The 23,056-nt window shown below is 38.1% G+C and overlaps 1 protein-coding gene across 2 annotated transcripts; it reads left to right on the forward strand.

Moving 5' to 3' along the window:
- The first annotated feature begins 1,660 nt into the window (after window positions 1-1,660).
- Window positions 1,661-22,759, forward strand: bmp1b (bone morphogenetic protein 1b). Of its 2 annotated transcripts, none has more exons than XM_079448802.1 (20): window positions 1,661-2,335; window positions 7,608-7,718; window positions 7,859-8,002; window positions 8,743-8,860; window positions 10,314-10,492; window positions 10,594-10,699; window positions 13,346-13,470; window positions 14,036-14,151; window positions 14,888-14,990; window positions 15,417-15,533; window positions 15,636-15,781; window positions 16,462-16,657; window positions 16,747-16,872; window positions 18,342-18,502; window positions 18,840-19,020; window positions 20,366-20,491; window positions 21,010-21,137; window positions 21,306-21,519; window positions 21,618-21,868; window positions 22,162-22,759. In XM_079448802.1, the coding sequence occupies exons 1-20, from the start codon at window positions 2,200-2,202 to the stop codon at window positions 22,294-22,296; spliced, it is 2,919 nt and encodes a 972-aa protein (XP_079304928.1). In that variant the 5' UTR covers window positions 1,661-2,199; the 3' UTR covers window positions 22,297-22,759. The 2 variants fall into 2 exon arrangements, with proteins under 2 accessions (XP_079304928.1, XP_079304927.1); XM_079448801.1 differs by having other exon boundaries at window positions 2,089-2,335; window positions 18,339-18,502; window positions 22,162-22,755.
- The last annotated feature ends 297 nt before the right edge of the window (window positions 22,760-23,056 follow it).

Below are 23,056 nucleotides of genomic sequence, written 5' to 3' on the forward strand. Positions count from 1 at the left end.
AAGGACAACACAAAAAAGTTACTTATTTCCATTGTGGTCCTTACTGAATGTATATAAATGTTTTCATTTCTTTAGTAATTTATTTCAAACGGGATGTAATATATTTGTTCTGAGTTTTGCCAAATAATGTTTTCATATGGAAAAGTAAATACAACTTATTTATTTATTGAATGTGTAAATAATAATTTTATTTTGTTATTTAATCCAGTCTATATGTAATATATTTGTTCTGTGTCCACCATACCATTTCTTTATTTGCCAAAACCACAAAATATTAGCCTATGTAAAACAATGGTTTATAATAGTACTGCTACTGAAAAAAACATCTGCAAAAATGTGTTCTTGAGAAAGTACATATAAAAAAAAATTCATAACGATTTTCCTTCCTTAATTCACAACAGAAAGCTTTTGACATTTCCAAAGGTGAGTACCCAGAGTAAACTGCACTTTGGATGGATGGATGGATGATTGGACGGACGGACGGACGGACGGACAGACAGACAGACAGATAAGGTAGATAGATAGATAGATAGATAGATAGATAGATAGATAGATAGATAGATAGATAGATAGATAGATAGATAGATAGATAGATAGATAGATAGATAGATAGATAGATAGATAGATAGATAGATAGATAGATAGATAGATAGATAGATAGATAGATAGATAGATATAGATAGATAGATAGATAGATAGATAGATAGATAGATAGATAGACAGATAGATAGATAGATAAGGTAGATAGGTAGATAGATAGGTAGATAGATAGATAGATAGATAGATAGATAGATAGATAGATAGATAGATAGATAGATAGATAGATAGATAGATAGATAGATAGATAGATAGATAGATAGATAGGGTAGATAAGGTAGATAAGGTAGGTAGGTAGGTAGGTAGGTAGATAGGTAGATAGATAGATAGATAGATAGATAGATAGATAGATAGATAGATAGATAGATAGATAGATAGATAGATAGATAGATAGATAGATAGATAGATAGATAGATAGATAGATAGATAGATAGATAGATAGATAGATAGATAGATAGATACTACATTATGTCTTGTCAATTTTCAATGTAAAAGTTGTTAATAGCATATAAACAGGTTTACATACAAAAAAGGCATTGAATAAACAACATTAACAATTTACAGTTCTCAAAGGCAGACATATTAGCAATTACAATATGTAAGAATGAGTTTTTACATTAAGTGTATAATCATGAATAGCAATAATGGAAAATATGGAAAAATTAAAATAAATAAATGGTAAAATAAATAGTAAAAACATTTATAGATGGTAAATTCTTACAAGAAGAGCGAGGAGTTATTGGACACTTAAGAACTGAACTGACTGAAGAAACTGGAAACTTTATTAGCTTTTACATTTGAAAGTGCATCAAGAGAAGCAGAAACTATTTTAAATTCATTAGAAAAGTGAAAAAAATGTGTGTTCAGTGTTTAGCAACTTCAAGAAGCTTGTTAACCAAGTAATGTGACCAATCTTTCTTAAACGCACCAAACTTAATTCGTTTGTATTCGACGGGATTAACACATGTAACTACATGGACCCCAATCTCGACGAAGCGAGTTATATCGCGAGAGTAGCCGTTTCTGTGCGCTTTTCAAACGCTCTCGCGATACTTTACGGTCTATCCTGCGCAGCGCCTCAAGAAGTCGCGCACACTTTTCACGCGAACCTTCAAAATGATTCAAACGCAAATATCGTTTCTTATTTGTCTCAATAAAGCGGATCAATGCGCCGATGCTGCAGCCGTTCACGCACCGGACGGCGTCGCGACTCACAGGACAATGATGTCAGTCAGGTACGTCAACGAGCGCTCGACGCTGTCGTTTCGAACATAGCGCGCGCTTGTCCTCTATGAATATTTATGAAGAAATACTATCCCACAAACCCGAGTGAAAAAAACACTTAAAGTCCCTCAATGATGCGCGTCTGTCAGAGCCCGGACACGCGCACGCACGCACAGAGGGGCTCCGAGCGCTTTGAGGGCGCTGACCTCCGATCTGTGATGTTTGTAAGCTCGACGCTGGCCCGGGGCCCGGGTATGTTAGCGAATCACTGGACTAGAATAAAGACACTGAAGAGAGCAAAGCCTCGCCTTCCCGTCAGCTCCCATTTTCCCAACTGTTCCCATCACAGCCTCTCCGGCGGCCGCAGTCGTTCCCGTCATGAAGCCCCTGTGGACGTGTTCGCTTGTCTTCAGTCTTCGGCTGTTGCTGTGGATCGCAGTGGACGTGAACGCGCAGTATCGCACAGGTCCGGATGAAAGTGATGCGGTCGACTACAAGGACCCCTGCAAAGCTGGTAATATCGCATCCATATCTTTGCGTCATGTGGGATTTTGTTGTTTTGCATTGTGTTTGTTTGTTTGTGTTTTGTTTTGCTGTGCTGTTTGCATTGTGTTGTAGTGTGTGGTTTTGTTTGGCTGTGTTCGGCATGAGATCCAGAAGTCAGCATCCTCAGGCAGTGCAAAACTTACAGCAGCCTACAAAGCTTGAGATACACTTGGACGAAGACTAAAGTTTAAACCGATGTCCTGCACGCACAAAGCTCCTATTCAGGGGGCGAATCTTTGTAATGGCGATAGACAGCTGGCCACTGAATAGGGAGTCGAATAATTGTCTTGCCTCTTCTAATCGAATTTAATATGTATTGTTTAAATGTCGCCCCCGTCATGCCGTGTTCTGCAAATCCCTACAAAACGCATTTTAATGAAACATATCAACCCTGCTGTTACCAAACCGCTGTGTGTTATTTTCTATGTAGTGAAGAGAAACGAAGCCTTTTTATTTGAATCATTCAAACAGGTTCTTTGCCTGCTGAGATGTCAGCGACCTTGTGTATCTGAATTTCCACCCACACTGTGAACTTTTATGCAACAAAAAAAAGGTGTTTAAAGCTGAATTTTGTTCATGATGTGTTATTAAATGTTTTTTTCGAGAAGGACTGTCACTCGAGTTTTCATCATCCTCCCAGCATGCATGGACGTCATGTCATTAAAAAGCTTAACAAGAATGTAATGTGGGCCGAGCACATCGAGAGAGTTCATTTCATCGTTGTTATGCACAGTGCTGAAATAGCAGAGGAATTTGAATGGCATACCTGCGGTGATTAAATGCAGGGGTAGAAATACAACAACAGGTTGTAAATATCAAGCCATTTTATTACTTTTCCTTAACAGAAACTCCAGGCAGGAAATGGTTTGGATGGAGGATAAAATTTCTTTATAAATAAAAAAATTGGGGCAAAACAGAAGCGAAACATGCCTGTGTTACGTTAACAAGTCGGAGGGGTTTAAAGGAAAAGTTCACCCGGATATGAAAATGTTCTCATAATTTACTCTATGTTGCCATGGATTTAATGATGGAGGCAAGTGCTTTTGCCATGTCGACGGCCATTTAAGAAGATAACATGAATGCATTTTTTTATAAAATGTTTGGTTTATGTTCAACAGAAAAGGAAAGGCATTATCTGGTATGAGTAAATTGCGACAGAACTTTCATATGTTGTTGAACTATGGAACAAAAATCATTCAGAGTAAATGTGGCGGGTCCCCCGGGGTGAAGAGTTTCCCAGACCGTGCTGCCCTTCTCTCACTGTAGCTTTTAAAGCCCATAATGGATCTAACAGGGTTGTTAAACACTGGAGTTGGTTTAAAATATGTTGTTGGTGTGCATTTGAACGAAACCAGATGGAGTTTCATCCAGATATATGTTATTTAGATTCAGACCCAGTAGTTTGACACCGGAAGAGTTAGCACCATTGTTAAAATTCATATATTTTTATTAAATGTTTATACTTATCGCCGCCTTAGAATAATAAGGTTCTATCTGCGTTCTGAGTAGTTTTGAGATTTTGAGCCGATAAATTATCGGTCATATCGGTATTGGCCGATAAATGGTCATTTTTATGTTATCGGTATCGGCAGATAATACAAATTTAGGATGATATATTATAGCGATAAATAATAAATAATTTCCTCTGGTTAAACTTCTTCAGCTGCGGAGTTAAACGTTTTCAGGGTTGCTCTGGAAGAACATATAAAAAATATACCTGTAGTAGTACATGATTTACAGAGGAAGAAAGAGAACTAACGGTTACCAATGTTTTCATATAAAAGCAGTTTTACACTTTTTGCCTTATTGAGTCTTAGGGAATTTTAAATGAATATCTAGATACTGTATATTGGCCAATATATCGGTTATCGGCTTCCAATGTTAAAGAAACATCGGTTATCGTTATCGGCCAAAATTGACCTATCGGTGCATCCCTGGAACAAATCTCTTTCATAACAGAGACCCTAAATATATTCTAAATGTACAATATCAACATTTTCCGAAATGTGTGAATACGGATTTTTGGAAAAGGTAAAAATCTGAAAAATCACTTTATGTTTATTGTAAGGTTATATCTGCAAAACATGAATTGAAGCAAAACAAACAATTTCTTAAACTTTTTGTCAAAACATTACATTAGTGTTCAAATGTGTTAATGTATAAAAAGTTTTTTTACGTTCTTTTATGAGATTTATGTAAATTTCAGGAAGCATGACTTTTTTTATCTATATCTATTTTATCTATAGTGCAGATGTTCATTTTGGTTAGGAATATATTGGGTATATCAACACATTATTGCAGGCACCATTACTTTGACTTTATCCACAGAAGGTGAGTGTGGCTGAAATAACATGATCATGTTTATTGTTGTCATTAAGACCGTTGACATTGTTGACTATTTGGTCGTCTTTAGGGCTTAATATTGTAAGATGAAAGGCATTAATCGCATTATGAGGAATTAGGAAGCTAGCGCTGCTGGCTAGTGTTGTGTCTATAAATCTACAAATAAACTCCTCAACAAAACCTAAAACAACAAAAATTCTCCTTGAGGTTTCTTTTAAACATTGTGTTTCCTATATTTCCCACTGTCACTGAGGAGTCTGGTCACATGACATATACATCTGATCCTGATTGGTCCTCATATGTGTGTTTCCACAGTGCTGATTGGCTTGCAGACAGAACCTTATAGAACCAAATTATAATTAGATTTTGTAGATAGCACCTTTTTGTTTTCTTTAAAAGCGTCCCAAAATGTTCACGTTTACAAAAACAAATGTGGCATAATATACATAAGTTAACACAGAATAAGAATATGTGAATAACTCAATTTTGACCAAAATGTCAGAGAGATCTTTATATTTCTAAGGCGACGATGTGTGTTGTTTACACTGAGTGTATGTTTGTAAAGTGGCTAAGAACAGATTCTGTGGAGGCACATCAATGATTTATAAGCCGTCAATGCGACTGAACTTTCAATGTTTGTTGTGGCTTTTTATTCCACTGTCAGTTTTAAACCAAACAGCTTGAAAGATGCAGAGGTTTCACCGTCAAGTCTGTTAGATTGCAGATTGTAATGTGGAAATAGGTTTGGCGTGATTGATTGGTTTCTGTGTCTAACAGTAAGGGCAAAAAAGTCATCGACAGGAAGGTGTGAGTGTTTGACGAAATCCACAATTATGGAAAACATGCCTGAACATTCAGAGCTTTGTTTTGTTTGGCATCTGTTTCAGGCTTAATAAAGTCTCCTGCCAGGCGGAGAACATGGTATAACAGTTCTGCGCTGTCAAAAGAGTCAACAAACCAATTAAATATGCGTTCAAATCAACATTTTATATAGCTGCCTGCCCGCCAGGACTTGCACATGAGATCATTTCTTATTTGTAAGTAATGTACTTCATTAAAGTGTGTGAGAATGCTCTACATGGTTTATTGACAAATTGATCTTTGGCTTTTTTTAAATTATCCATATTGTGATTTATGCAAACAATGATTAACCTTATATACAGTTATGCAAAGTGTCCTAAATAAAGATCTCCAGGCTGTTCTCAGTTGCATGACCAACATAGACTTAAATAATTTTAAGTTGTAGTTCATAAAGATTTACGTTCTTGTAAATAAAAGCATTTAAAAACATGTTTTTGAAAAGGTTAACACAGAAAGTGTAGTTTTATGCCAAAAAGAGTTATTCAGACATTCATTTGGATTGGAGTTAACTTGCTTTATGTTTCAGGGCCTGACATTTATTTCGTACTTTTTTATTCCCGAGCTGTTTACGTTCATGAAACGGACTACTTTTACAAGGAACTTTGCTCGTATGGTAATTTTGACCTAATTTTGTGTCCGTTTCCGAGTGAAAAGACGTGAAAGTGAACTTGGGTTTAGTACTTTGCGCTCTGGGCACTTCTGTTTAAACCCGTTTTCTGCATTAGGTTTATACTGCATACAATACACGCAACACAATTTCTTATTGTTGCAGTTTTGTACCGCAGCCGGGGAAAGTATTCTGCAGGCTATTATTTTTAGCTATGATGAAGCCCATGCCAACATCCTACCCCTCCTGTGACCCATCCTTTGGCTATATGTTTCAGAGCCAATGAGCAACCGAAATAAAATAATAGCCTACTTTAAAAACTGCATGATAAAAGAATTGTCTGCATTAATTAATCAATGCATTAACGCGATAATAACACGTTTAACTTGTCCAGCCCCAGTTAAATACTTGCAGACTTCAAAGGAATAGTCCCTTAGTAAGCAAATCATATGAAAACTTTCCTCGACTACTTGTTTCCCAGCACGTTGTGATGCAAAATCATTAATGTGTATTATTATTATTAACAACCAAAATATTATTTTTTTGATTTACCGTCTGCGACATAAAATCATCCAGTATAATGTAAAGTGCAAATGTAATCATGACTTTAAATTGGACGGTAAAAAATTTAAATCATAGTGAAGTGAACAAAATACTCGTGAGCCCTCCCTTTGCCTTCTTGAGCAAGGTAAATACATCTGATTACGTCATGAAATGATTGCACCGTAAGCCTTGTTATATGAAAAGTTAACATTAACAAGTTATAAGAAAAGGTGGCATATAGACTAATCCCTCATGGTGCTCTGCATTTAGCCCTGGGTTAAAGTTTAACAAGCCTTTTAAATAAAGCCACGCCACCTGTGCTTTATTATTAATGTCTTAGACACACATCATATTTGTAATTAGACAGACCCTGGGGCAAAGTCAACTGAGTCTGGGTGTTGGTTCTAGTTTGTGGATATTTTTCAGCATCTCCTGCCAGGCCTGAGAGTCTATTAAAAGTCTGAGCTGGAAACATAAAGATTGCAGGTGTGACCCCAGAGAGTTACTTAAGTGTCTCTGTTGGCCTTGAGCCATTGTGCCTATGACCGCTGATTCTGGTTCTTGGTCCCCATGCACTCAATTACCAAGAACTTTGTGTCGGGCTGAATGCTTCTCATTATAGCAAGATATTTTCCCCGTCAGTCCCCAGGAAAGGGGCGAAAAGTATCAGGATTCTGCTTTCAAATGTTGTTTTTTCCCCTGATTCTATCGAGATTCGAAATATGTAAATTTCTGAAACCGTTTTCTGTCTGTATAGTGTGTAAAAATACCTGGGGTTGTGGAGGACATGTGCCAAAAGCTTTTTAAGAAATAAAATGTGTTTTAGAACGGTCTCTTGTTATGTTTAAGAGTTTGTGATGCTGTCGTTTGTGAATCTCTGTTTTAGCTGCTTATCTGGGGGATATAGCTCTGGATGAGGAGGACTTGCGCTCGCTTAAGTTGAACTACATTATTGCTGCACTGAATGCCTCTTCTAACCTCTCTATATCTGAATCAGGTCAGCATGGTTATTAAAAACAAGCTGCTGTTCCAATGCCGTCAAACTGTCTAATTTACAATCGCAATTTTATATAACATGAAATTGTATACAAACTATTTTAAATGCGCGTGTTGTCTAAAGTATCATCTTTACTATAGCTAACAGATCCTCAGCTAGTAGCAATGCAGAGAACGTCTCGGCCAGTCGAATTCTCCTACGCAGAAGAAGAGCAGCCACCGCCAGACCTGAACGAGTTTGGCCGGATGGCATTATCCCGTATATTATTAGTGGCAACTTTAGCGGTAAGATGCCATTTTTTATTTGTATGAGGTTGTGATTTTTATTATTTTATTTTTAATCCCGCAATCCATAACGTCTTGGGCTCTGTTATTGAGCAAGTAGACCTACATAAAACAAAACTGTCTTCTTGCCTCGACCGTTTTAAAAAGATAAATCGAGGACAGAGGAATGCATTGATTTTGTGCTCTCTGTATATAGAAAATGTTAATAAACATCACCAGTTCAAAGTTGGATATGAATTGTCATTATATGAATGAATATCATTCAGAAAGTTAAGTAATATTCATTTAATCTTTCGGTGTCACTGTATCGGTGAAAAATGTTGTATCTGCATCTCTAATAATTCTGCTTTATGAGTTAAAATGTTTGGTATGATTTTGCGGGAAATATCAGTTTCTATTATTATATATTATACTGTATAATATGTTGTTTTAAAAATAACTTCATATTACATATGATCTTATTTTTGTTATTATTTGTGCATATTTCGAAGCATTGTTCAACAAACCTTTGTCTTATTATCTTATCGTCATGTTTGCATTGTTTTGTATATTTCTTTACTAGTATGTTGGGCTCGCCTCTATACGAGGCTAACTGTTAACCTAAACATAATTCTAACTCAAAGCTTCACGCTAACCTTAATAGTTTGCAAATTTTGCAGCCGACTAGTTTAGAATACATTTCCATTTGACCTGGATGATTCAGGACATGTCTTTAACGATTTAAACCCAAACCCCTGTAGGCAGCCAGCGAGCGGTTTTCAAGCAAGCCATGCGTCACTGGGAGAAATATACCTGCGTGACCTTTGTGGAGAGAAGCACAGAGGAGAGCTACATCGTCTTTACCATCCGGCCATGTGGGTAAGTTCACCTGCCGGTCTCTAGAGACAATAACTCGCTGTTATCCGTCCTCCACATGAATGATTTCAGTTTTCCCCTCGGTTTCACAAGGCACAGCAGATCGCTCCCTGAATTGAAAACTCTCCAGAGCTTTTTTCCAGCACTTTCTGTTTTCCTGTCTTTCTATAGGCACCAACTGCACAAACACAGCTAGTTTTCTTTGAGAACAAAGCTGCTCCCAGCAGGTAGTGTCGCTGCGTGGCGGTTGTTTGTGACTGTTGTGCTGATGTTCTCTTTTTATGTTTCTTTTAACATTATTCCTAGCGTTAAAGTAACAGTTCACTACAAACTGAAAATTCTCTGAATTGACATTTACTGTGTGGTCGTATGGACGAAAACAGACAAAGCCTTTCGTTGAGGTCCTCAAGTGAACCGATCGCCACAACACCACAGTTCCTGAAACAGAAGGCCATGTGCCCATTTGACAAAAACATCTTCGTTTTGGACACCCTCTTCACAAAGCCCTATTTTCTGTGTGGAAGCAAAGCTTGACCTTAGGGTCTGATTGACCATTGAGCTGACTGCATTCTTTGTGTGAATTGAACACAGCGTTGTTGAACTTTGATAAATCGTGCGTTGAATTTGTTTGAATGGGCGAAGAAAGTAATGACCTTCACGTTGCTTATCAAAGATGGTTTTCATTCGTGGTTGTTTTAGTTTACTAAAATTGGAACTTTGAAAACGTTTCTGTTCTTTGAAATTAAATACAATTTTGACCTAAAAAATGAAGGAAAAAATTAGTTTTAAGAACTTAAATTATAATGATAAAATAAAACAAAAATTAAATGAATTAATCATATTCAGCAACAAAAAAAGGAAAAAATGTATGATACGATGACAAAAGCGTATACCAAATTTGCTTATACTAAGTAAAATTAGCATCATAACTGAAAATCGAAAAATAAAAGCAAATTACAAATATTTATAAAACAAAGTCAAACTAATATGAAAAGCATAATAACTCTTGTGTGTGGTGTAATGTTAATCTGATCCTACTTTGATTTGGTCAAAAGTGACACATTTTGAGTGTTTAGCTATTAAAGTAAAAATGTTTCTTAACAACCAGTTTATCTTCTGAATGCTCAAGAATAAAAATCTGTATAATAGTTTACAATAGAAAACCTACGGCAATAGCCTTCTGTTTATCAAAACATATTATTTTACATAATATTTGGTTTAAATATTTAATGTTCTATATTAACTCAATTTCAGCATTACAGTATCACATGTTTGGTTTGTCAAACCCTCGGATTATGTTTTGGTGTCAAACTTACAAAATATGTAAAGTACTAGCAGACAAAACTTGATGTCTGTCTGCAACAAGGCACAAACTACACCCACAAACATCAGATCAACCTCTTGTTTAAAGGTTTATCCAAGAATGTTTTGTAATCCCAGCTTTGCTCTTTTGAAGGTGTTGTTCATTTGTAGGGAGGAGAGGAGGAGGTCCACAGGCCATCTCCATCGGGAAGAATTGTGACAAGTTTGGCATCGTGGTGCATGAACTTGGACACGTCATCGGCTTCTGGCATGAGCACACGCGACCTGACCGGGACAATCATGTTGATATATTTCGAGAAAACATCCAGCCGGGTACAGTAACTCTCTCTCGGATGAACTGCAGTTCGGAATGACTTCCTGTGTAATCTAATGAAATGTGAAAGGGTCTGTTACTAGTTTTCTGTGTTTTACAGGTCAGGAGTACAACTTCATAAAGATGGAGTCTGATGATGTAGATTCCCTGGGCGAGGTTTATGACTTTGATAGCATCATGCATTACGCCAGAAACACCTTTTCAAGGTTTGCAGTCATAAACTTTTATTAAAATGAGCTTATTTATTTGTTAAAATTATTTCCCAAATTAATTGAAATGTCTGCTAGTTTAGAGGCCATCTGTATGTATTGGAGTAGACACTAATATATTTAGCATTATAAATATATTTATAGTTATTGTTTTTTGTTTAAACATGTCAACACGTCTCAAACTGCTTCCGTCCAATAAGCATTAGCAAGTACCAAATGTGGTTCATGGCAAAACCTTTGATTTGTCCTGCCGCAACATGCTTTTTCAATAAGAAATGTGTGGTCAATGCTTTTTATCTTGGGCCTTTAATTCAAACACATTTGCTCTAACCAAAATTTCGCTTGTCTGGTGCGAGTTGATTGGTTGGAAAGGTCGTTATTTACTTAAATGTCTAAAGAAATATGCAGATGCCATTCATTTAGAAGGCTTATCACAGACTAGTCATTCATGAAACACGAGGAGAACGAATTTTTGTGTAAATCGTTCGTAAAGTCGTTCTGACACGAACATTATCGGATTCATGAAAATGTTGGGATTTTTTAAATGTTAGTTGGAACGAAAGAAATGTTCACCTGCTCCCCACCACGTGTTAACGTCTATGTAAAACATAGAAAGCATGAATCGTAATGATGTTTAACGAGTGCCTTTGCCGTGTCATTTTTTCGCTTTTACTCCTGGGTAAACGCAGAGCTCGTCACTGTCCCTTTTTACAAAGCTGTCCAATCACAATGGAGGAGAGGCGGGACAAACACTGATTGTACATTGACCAATCATTACACATGTACAACACAACAATAGAGAAATTATTATTGCTGGTTACTGCATATTTATATTCAGTAACATTCTTCAAATTAAGATACTGTCGTGAATATACCGTGAATCATAGCTGGTCTTTTTCAGAAGAGCAGCCAGCATTGGTGAGGACTTGTAAAAAGGCTTTGTGAAGACACATTAGACCCATTGCTCTCTCATGCATTTATGCTATAAAGGATTATGCTAATAGTGAATAAGCATGCATGCGCCCTATTTACAAATGATTGGAGTTCATTATATATATTAATGAATGTTTCATGATTGAGGCCCACTGTGTGTGTCGATGTCTGTAATGTACAGTGTCTGACTCTAAAAGGATAAATGTAGATGATGGGGAGGAGAGGAATCTGAAGACTTGTTATATTCACATACTGCTGGAATCCAGACTGTGAGCCAAAGTTTGAGAGCAGCTAGATGTGTTTTTAGGTAGGAAGCGCTCTGGTCTGTTTCATTGGGTCTCCCATAGTTGCCCTTAAAAGCTTTGGAGTTGACCTTGATGTGGTTTGCTGATTATGTTAATGGAGTCATATTGTGATCATTACACAGTGTCACAAATGATTGTGTCGCCTGGCTTTTTATAATACGATTCTACGGTGGTAATAATGGCGGTTATATTTATTTTCATGTAGCATCAATGTTTTAGTGTATATTCAGCTCAAGTGAATTTTGGGCTTATATCATTAATTTCGTTACATCGGTATATTGCAAAATAAAACTGTAAAATTGTCACATATTTAAACAATTATTTTCCAATTGTCACTATCAGAAAATCATCTGAAATGTCTGTAGCGCAGGGAAGGTGGGATGAAGCGATCTACGTCTAGAACTTGGTTTGTGAGGACAGTATTAGCGACAAACAAAAACCATCAAATGTAGACTTCTGAAAACTGTTATGTTAAACTTTTCCGCAATTTCCGTGTACGAGTAATAATACCAAAATGTAATGTAAAATGACAGCGAATCACAAGTGAAAATGTGTTTCTTTGTGTTATATTGCCAGATTAAAAACTAGTTTATCTGGGAACCGTAATAAAAAAACACACCCGTATGTTACAATATGAACAAAAAAGCATTTGACGTTCGATGTGTGAATTGGTATTTTTATAAATCTGTAAACCGGTATGCAAATCTGAATGGTTCATTATCAAATACAAATAATTTGCATGAAATAACATCATTGAATGCAGAATTTCATTGGTTAAGAGGTTTGTGGGAGCCCTCTGTATATTTATGTTTCAGAATATTCTCAAGCTAAATAACTAGCCGGTATCTTTTTCATCTTGCTTAAGTATTTGGTGGATTTGTGTTAGATTTACATGAAAGTATCAAATCCAGGTCATTATCAGTGTTATTTTAGAAATATTCCCATCGTAGGTTTTCTAGCTTCGGCACTGTACAGTCTGGGGATCCTGGAGTTGGGCCAAAACAAATAAAGGCCTTCCAGGCTTTTTGTCCTGGACAATCGCGGTGCTGGAGAGCCGTTGTTCTCTGGCATGCAAGGGTGGGCTCCAGGGAGTCGGAGCGCAATGCTTAAAGGGACAGTTCACCAAAAAATGAAAGTTTTGTAATTTAGTCGCCTTCAAATAATGTTTTGTTGAATGACAGAGCAAAGAGGATGAGTCAGTAATGACAGAAGGACCCCTGTAAAATCGCCTCTGTTGTCAAGGGAACTGGATAATAGCGATGAGAGAGTTTGAGAAAGAGACTGATGTCAATCAAACAACGGACATGTTTTGTGTCATGTCAGTTTCACAATCTTTTCCCTTCTCTCAGATCTTCTAAAAGGCTTTTAAGATTTGAAAACCTGTTACTTGTGTCTGAAAAACTAGGGGCGTCTATCTGGATACCATGCTGCCAAAGTATGATGTTGAGGGAGCCCGTCCACCAATCGGACAGCGCACGAGATTGAGCAAAGGGGACATCGCTCAAGCACGAAAACTGTACAAGTGTCCCAGTAAGTGGCCCTTCACATCCCGAGCACATCTGCGCTGTAGCAGCTGGAACAGCTCTTTTGATTCCCTCGAACGGTGGGGAAATCAAATGACACATCCGTAATGCGATAATGGTTTTCCTGTTAAACCGAACGGTTGTTTTTGCAATCATCTCCTTAAATCTCAGCGCAGAATGATTTCCCTTTCTAAAACAAAGCTACAGTAACCTTAACATCTGCAGAACTGCTACTGTTTTCCATCATTTATTGTTAGGCTATTGGTCTCTTATGCAATAAAACGTGCCAAACCTGAGAATGGAGTCCAGAGATTCCACAGCATTCCTAGATTGGTAATTTGCGTAGCTGTAATTGATATGCGAGGGTTATGCTAATTGTGAATAAGCATGCATGTGCGCCATTGATAGGAATTCCTTTCAAATCCGCTCTGACTTCTTTGCTGCCCATTGTGGGTGCTGTCGTCAAGGGAACTGGATAGTAGTGATGACAGATGTCCATTCAGAGAATCCGGTTTCCAGGTCAGGCATCTGTGTGTTTGTCTTAATGTGGCTTCGCTCTGGTTTGTTCACAGGATGTGGAGAGAGTCTGCAGGACAGCACTGGAAACTTCACCTCCCCTGGGTTCCCGAACGGATACGCCGCGTATATTCACTGCATGTGGAGGATATCGGTCACGCCCGGTGAGAAGGTATAGAACGCACACAGTATGGAGGTTTAAACACACCTGTTGACTATGATGGCGATATGTGTCTGGACAGTTAAGAGTGAAGCTTATACATTTGTGTCCTGTAATATTCTCAGGCCTTTTGTCATTGAAGAATCATTTTTATGTTATTATTATCTCTTATTAACAGCATTCACTTGATCAAACACTGATCGGGAAATGTGTTCAGTGACAGATTTGGTTTAAGTTTATGCGTAGTTTAATTACTCGCCCTATTTGCGCACAACTGCTGTGATGGTTACGATATGTTAGTTTCAATAAAAGCAACATTTGAGTACAATTCAGTTTTTTTCTAATTCTACTGCATAAAAGCTATTACAACAATGATAATTAATATTTACATTTAATATTGACCTTATTTTGTAAATAACTGCATGTCCTTTCTGCTCATCTAGTTCTCAACATTTAGTTTGTTTGTTGTTTGATATTATTCATTCATCTGTTGCAATTTGTTGTCAAATATCTGTCTATTTTCTGATGCTAATAATAATATCTTTAACACTACTGCTGCTACTGTTATTAATTCATTTTATTAATAATAATAGTGATTATTATAAAACTTTTACATTTCACATAAGAGGCTGTTATGTTATAATTATTTTCAACTAGGAAAACTATTTTCCTTTAGTTACCTAAAATGATTTATGCATTTAACTGTATCGTTTCATTTCTTCATTTGTTTCTGTTTTTTATTGGTTAGATCATTCTTAATTTTACGTCAATGGATCTATACAGAAGTCACTTGTGCTGGTACGACCATGTCGAGATCCGTGACGGATATTGGAGAAATGCACCTTTGATAGGTTCTCACATTTGATCTTGATATTTCTGCATTTTGCATGATTTTACCCACAAAGCTTATTCAGTTTTATTGGCATTTTCTTGTATGGTAATCACTTTTCTTTTCTTGGGCTGCAGAATATAGATGAAAAATCTGTCATAGCTTGCTATATGATGCAATATGTTAATGTTTTTTAACTTTGTGAACTCATTTTGAACAATATTACCGTATAAACTGAATTGAATGTTTCAATAATGTTTCATACATCTGCATTGATCTAAAACTGACTATAAAATGAAGTATTTCAAACCATTATGAGAAGTACAATAGTGTTACTTTGTTTATTTCATGTAATGTGCAGTTTCGGAAGAAAGCATCTAAAAGTCAAAATATTCACAGTAAATTCTAGATGCGTTCTGACAGAATTGTGATTGTATTTTTGCTGTAGGTCGCTTTTGTGGAGACCAGCTACCCGATGCCATCGTGTCCACGGACAGCCGTCTGTGGATTGAGTTTCGTAGCAGCAGTAATTGGGTGGGAAAGGGCTTCTCTGCCGTCTATGAAGGTCCTGACCAATCCTGACTCTGTTCTTAGCTAAAGCGTTTGCTCTCTTTGAGATACTGAACAGACGTGCCATTGGTTTGCCTTGCTCTTTTGACACTTTCAGCTATTTGTGGAGGAGAGGTGGAAAGAGACAGTGGACAGATCGAGTCACCCAATTACCCTGACGACTATCGGCCCAGTAAAGTGTGTGTATGGAAGATCATTGTGCCCCAGGGCTTTCACGTGGGCCTCAGCTTCCAGTCATTTGAGGTGATGTACATTGTTAATGAATCTTGGTTTTCATGTTAATGCAATGTGTTATTCTATAACAAACCCTAGTCTCCGAGCGAACGCCCACCAAACACCCACTGACCATCTGATGCATATTGCACACAATTGCAAAAACAAAGGTGCGAGCTGAAATCCCATTGGCTGGATTGGCAGTTTGAGTCAGGGAGCACAGGTTTTAATTGGTTCATTGGGAAACAAACTCGAGGTTGATATGAGTTGCACTCATAGTTGAATATGGTGAAGTTAAAGTTTTGTTAGACCCATTTAAAGCAAGTAAATAAAGTATTTTAGAGTAGAAAATAGTAGTTTTGTTCTTGGTAATTATTTAAAACATTTTTACATTTTAAAATGAAAGAAATGCCATTTCTTGAGCAAGTGGATCAATTTCTTGACATGTTTGATGATTTATAATTTGAGCCTGTGGGTGACATTTCTTGAAAAATGTTTGACTGACCTCTTTTGACCCCCTTCAGCCCATTTAAAGATCAGTAAAGCAACCTGCAACTGTATGTTTCATACAGAAACAAAGGTTATTGATTGGAGCTCTAAAGCGTAGCATAAATCTATCAATTGTTTTACTTACTTGATTCGTTCAGCTCTTTTTCTCTAAAATGACCCTGACAGAATCAGTTCTTTGAGCTCTGTGCTTTAATTCTCAGATAGAGAAACATGATAGCTGTGCCTACGACTTCCTGGATGTGAGAGACGGGGATTCTGAGAGCAGTCCTCTCCTGGGCCGCTTCTGTGGTTACGAAAAGCCCAACGACATCAAGAGCAGCTCCAACCAGCTGTGGATGAAGTTCGTGTCTGATGGTTCTGTAAACAAAGCTGGATTCTCAGCCAACTTCTTCAAAGGTGATGCTTGCAAGCTTGTTTGAATTTGACATTTTTTACTTACTCCAATGGAGTGAAAGCAACGTTTTCACGTTTCTATCCCGCTGCAGAGATCGACGAATGCTCCCGGCCTGATAACGGGTTTTGCGAGCAACGCTGTGTCAACACCCTGGGCAGCTTCTACTGTGCCTGTGAACCCGGTTTTGAGCTCTCGCCCGATCGCCGCAGCTGTACAGGTGAGTGAAATACTTGCACATGTACACACGAACGACACCATGACCCCTAAAACACGTGCGGACATTTATTGGTGGTTTGTTTTGGGTCAGTTTAAGTGTGAACACACAGATAAACTTGAATGCCTGTAAGTCGTTTAAGATAAAAGCATCTGACAGATGAAAAAAAAGTGACCCGAAGCCAAAGGAACCCTTGACACCACACGTCACCAATCAACGGCACGGAGGAAAACTGCTCCCAGTTATATTCCAGTTTAAAGGCAGTCGCTGCTATTTCATTCACTGCTCTTCAATCAGGGTTTGAGGGTTTTTTGATTGATGACTCGGTTCTCGTCGTGATCTCGTTTGTAAGCATTTGATTACAGTCATTGTTGGTGTAATTGTGCTGGGAGATTAGAGTACGTCTTGACCTAAACCTAAATGTCTATTAGGGACACTAATGTCATGAATTAAGTAAATGAAATTGAGGTTTGACGTCAGATTAAGAGACACACGAATATTCTTATCACGCTATAAGTAATGCAGTCTGCAATTTACACATGATTATGAACACACAAGCTATCCACAAAATTCCTACGTCCATGACGCTTTGAGCGAAAGAAGGGAGAAGCTTCCGGTTCAATGTTAACAAACGTGTGTTTCAGTTAATTCCTTTATAGCTGAATGTAAACTTACACATGAACAGCACTTATAAACTACATCAGAATACTGTCCACTACTGAATAGATGATGATTTTAATAATCGACGACGGATTTGAGCAACTTTATCGATTCTGTTGATGTGACCGTAAACCAGTAATTTGAAAATCATGCAGGGTTTTCAATATCTTGACATGATGCCAATTGCGTGCCATTTAAAGATGTGGTAAATCATATTTTTGAGGTATTTAAAAGCGAATATGCACATATCATGAAGCTGGCCGTCTGATAAACATTATACTACAGATCACGTGCTAAAAACGTTTACGTTTTTTACGTTTTGTTTAAACGACGAAACGTGGAAGAAATACCTACCGAACACCAAGCGTATCAGATGAGAAATGTAGTCCACAACATGATGTGATATATTTAAATGATTTAAATGCTTTAAATGATGTCTTGTAAATAACATATCTATACTCTGTTTGAATGTGTGCTTGTTTCGTTTCATTCTGTTGAATGCGAAAGATTCGTTCATGATCCTGACTGTTCTGGTGCACGTGCCACAGTCATAAGAAAACAAATGATCTCGTGCATTTGATCTCTCATGAGGAACACGAGACCATGTGACCTCTTATATAGAAAGAAGCGCTATTATGAGATTGCTTTACCAAGAAGAAAGAACACCTCATTGGTTGTGGACACACAGTATGTGATGAAAGCGTTTTTTTAACACAAGGGAAACTGTCTCCCCTGCTTTTTCGGATGTCATCTCCATCGGTCCATAATGTGTTTTATTGCATTTCAATTGCTCTTTCCTCTGACCCCAGCAGCTGCTTGCGGTGGATTCATGACCAACCTCAACGGCTCCTTCACAAGTCCAGGATGGCCGCAGGAATACCCACCCAACAAGAACTGCGTGTGGCAGCTCATCGCACCCGCGCAGTACCGCATCACGCTGCTTCTCGAAGCCTTTGAGATCGAAGGCAATGATGTGAGTCGGAGAAATGGGTCAGACAAGGTTTTCTGTTGTCTGATGTGAACCAGGGTTGCCATGTGTTGTGAGAGGCTGAAGAAAGAAAATAGATTTTAGGAATGTTTCTGCGTGATGCAGATTCAACGTGATCCCTTGAAATAAACAGTTCTAATATAGTTACAGCGTTTTCTTGTCCTTAAGGTCTGTGGCTTTTCAAATGGCAAATTAAATTCGATCATCGTGTGTCATTTGAAAGGTTTAACTCTAGTTTAAAAGAAGCACCTAAAAGACATCACGACAATACGCTAATGCTTTATTTACGGTGTTTATTCATAGTTTTCCTTTCTGTCCTAAGGTTTGTAAGTATGATTATGTTGAGGTGCGAAGCGGTCTGTCCACTGACTCAAAGCTTCATGGGAAATTCTGTGGTACAGAGAAACCAGAGGCCATCACATCGCAGGCCAACAGCATGTGCGTGGAATTCAAATCGGACAACACTGTGTCCAAGAGAGGCTTCAAAGCTCACTTCTTCTCCGGTGAGCATTGAACGTCACCAGATTTAGTAATCAGATTACTCACAGATTGTATGTTTGGTTCTGAAAGCATTACAAGGTCAATTTAAAGTTTACAACGGCCTCTTTGGAAGGAAAGCCGCAGCAGCTGTTGAATGCTTTTCAGTCCATGCAGTATGTCAAAACAATCCAATGTTGCATTTGTATTCATGCATTTACTGTGGAAGTGTATGGGGAACGTTTGAAAGCTGAAATATATTGCTCTTTTGAAATGGTCGTATTGACACGTCCAGTATGTTTGATTAGTAGAAGATAAACAATATATTTAATAAAGACATCAGTTGCAAAGCCGACAATATCAGTCATAAAAGGATGCTGTTAAAGAAATGTGTTGATTCTACATTCATTTAGAGATAAAATGTGAAATGAATAGAATGTAAAAGAATATTTAACATCATAAATACTATGTGTGATCAGTCACTTTTAAATCGATTGACTGCACTAAAATAAACATGTTAAACAAAATAATGTATGTTTAATTTCACAATTAATCGCAGTTAATTGCACCAAACGGGATTAATTTAGTTATGTATTGACAGCCCTAGTAAATATACATAAGTGCATACTGTCACGAAATGGCTTGGACAGAACCCAGATGCAGGAAGACGAAGGGTTAACGTAAACAAACCTTTATTAAATGAAACATCCACAATGGGAAAAACATGAACCAAAAAACAAGGCAAACAAACACCTCCCACGAGGAGGAGAAAACAAGGGTATTAGGAAAAATGAACTAATAAGTATACAAACTGGAACAACATGTAATCCAATGACGGACATCAGCATTGGGCATAGAGACAAGAGACAAGAGACAATAGATAAAGACAATGCACCAACACTCAACAGAGAGAAAACTGAGACCATATAAAGGGAGACACTAACGAGGAGTGATTACATGGGGAGAGTGGTGACAGCTGATGGGAATGAAACCCTAACGAGGTGAATGAAACCCTAATGAAATTACAGGACATAGGAGGGTGGGGCTGAGAGACATAACAGGAAGACACGTGGCATCACGTAACAACATAAAGCCACATGTCTCCACACATAACACAACAGAAACCCGAAAGACGTGGCAATGTCAAGACTCTGCCCAGGGAGCTTGAAAGCTCGAGACAGGAAGGACAGAGTCCTAACACATACACCCTAAACAAAATGTTTGTTTCATCAAATGAGTAAAAACTATTTCTATTAAATTCTTAACCATGCCCAAGGTTGAAGTATAGCAACAGCATCTTTGATCATTTCTTCAGTAGCCAAGTTTTGTTCTGTGATATGAACCCACAAACAATTTCTCTTTCTGTGGCAGATGTGGACGAGTGTTCAAGAGAGAATGGAGGCTGCCAGCACGAGTGCGTAAACACGTTTGGGAGCTACAGCTGTCAATGTCGCAGCGGCTTTGTGTTGCACAACAATAACCACGACTGCAAAGAAGGTCCATCATTCTACCTTATATGAATGAAAGTCATGTTTCTGGTCGAAAAATAAACATGTATTCAATCTCATGCCATTCAAAACCTCTTCTTGTGAAACACACAAGAAGATATGTTTAGAAATGTCGTACGATGTAAGTCAAAAGAAAGAAAGTCGTACAGGTGTGGAGTGACATGAGGGAGAAGAAATGCCAAAATCATTTTTCGTGTGAACTTCTTATTCATAGGCGAGAAATTACTGATGTGTCAAACGGATAATCTGAAAACTTACAATGAAAAAACAAAATGCTCACAGCATGTGTGCTTCATCTGTGCCATTTGATAAGACGCGGTGCCCAACAGAACGTCTAAATGAAAGGGTTCTTCACAGTTATATACCGTGTACACCTCACATTGTAAGAGTTTTGAATTGAAAAGTCACACAATCACCTTTCATGTGAACCTTTTGAAAAGGAAAAGTGATTTCTGGACATGACATATTTCATCTTACAGATCATTTGTTCTGCTTTTGTGCTTTCAGTGGGCTGTGACCAGGTCATTACCAGCGTCTCCGGTATCATCACGAGTCCAAACTGGCCTGATAAATACCCCAGCAAGAAAACCTGCACCTGGACCCTGTCCACCACACCGGGCCACCGCATTAAACTCGTACTGACAACATTAGTCTTTAAAAGTTATAGGATCGTAACAAAAGGTTGTTGATTCAAACCTAGGGACGATCCTTTAACTATCACTCTGTAGTAACTATTAACACGATGTCATTTCGTAGAGATTCCTCAGGTGTGTTTAGTCAAAGTATTGTATTCTCGTTCCTAGGCATTTGTTGAGCTTGCCATGGAAGCACACGAGGAGTGTGCCTACGACTATTTGGAGATATATGACGGTCTAAACAACAAGGCGCCCAGTTTGGGAAGCTTCTGTGGCAGTAAGAAGCCATCACCAGTGGTTTCCAGTGGCGACAGTATGTTCCTGCGATTCTTCTCCGATAGCTCTGTACAGAAGAGAGGCTTTAAGGCGTCTCACTCAGCAGGTATTTCTTCAGATGGACCGTCTGACGTGATCTCAGGTTGGTTATATTCCAATGTTGACTTTGGTTTATGTTAATCATTTCTCTGCATGTGTTCTCAGAGTGTGGTGGTAGTTTAAAGGCAGCGATAAGGACCAAGGATCTCTATTCCCACGCTGCGTTCGGTGACAACAACTACCCCGGAGCTTCCGACTGCCAGTGGTTGATTTCTGCGGAGAAGGGCTACGGCGTGGAGCTCATCTTCCAGACCTTTGAAATAGAGGAAGAAGCCGACTGCGGTTATGACTACGTTGAGTTGTTCGATGGGGCGGATGTCAAAGCTCCCAGGCTGGGACGCTACTGCGGCTCTGGGGTAAAGCTAAGCACTTCACGCCTTCATTACCTGAATGATGCTCTACGCGATTCTTCGCATGAAGGTTTGAGTAAAGTGATATAACAATCACCGGAAATGTCATGGAATGACTTATGGGTGAATAAATGTGTCATTTTTGAGTGAACTAGCCATATAACTGACCTAAAAGGAATTCGTGAATAGCTATCGGCCAATGAGCATTCACGACAAGACCTGTTTGTTTTATAACTACAGTATATGCATGCTATTGAATTCATACGTTTCAATCATTTTGTCTTGCATTCCTGTTTTAGCCACCGGAGGAGATCCATTCAGCCGGCGATGCCATCGTCATCAAATTTCATTCGGACGACACCATCAACAAGAAAGGTTTTCATGTTCGGTTCACAAGCACCAAGTTTCAGGACACCCTGCATACCAGTAAATAAGTTTTCCACAACAGAAGATGTTCAGAGAACATGCATCTGAAATAGGACGCCACTTTTGATCAAACTTCGACAAGAGGAACTTCAAACAGAGAGCGGGAGTATGAACACATCACCTCAAAACATCCACTGAAAACTTTAAAACTGGAACATTAGACTGTCCTCAGTATGGAGTGCCTTGCTTCTTAAGGAAAGTGTTGTTGATGGATGTCTGCTTCCCATCTAAGACGTTTATGTTTCTATTACCACACATATAGGTTGCTGTTGAGTTTGGCAGTGTAAATAATATCATTCACGGATAATGACTATATATATTTTATAAAAAGCACTTCAAATACAAACAAGAATTGTATATGATCATTCAGACTGCACTGATTTAAATTATGACTAAATGTTGCCCGTCTCAGATGATAAACTGGAGCACAAACATGTTAATGAACTAATAAACATGGTTTGAGATGTATCGTTTATTTTTATTTCTCGGCCTACAGTGGTCTGTATGTAACGAATGTCAGTTTGGAAAAAGAAATCGCGACATGAAACGACCTTTTCTTCAGTGCCGTGTGCATTGGGCCTAGGAGCAGGATTTTTGATTTCTTCAGTACTAATTGTAAATAACTGATTGAGTCATTCGTTGTGCTCAGGATTTGTACTTGACTTGTACTCATTGTGTCAACACATCCTCCATTCAATTAGATTTAAAGATCTGAATATTTATATTCTGCAGCTCATAGAAAACGTCAAGTACACCGAGAGTGCCACC

This window comes from Barbatula barbatula, assembly GCF_947034865.1.
Source record: "Barbatula barbatula genome assembly, chromosome: 24".
Taxonomy (NCBI): Eukaryota; Metazoa; Chordata; class Actinopteri; order Cypriniformes; family Nemacheilidae; genus Barbatula; species Barbatula barbatula.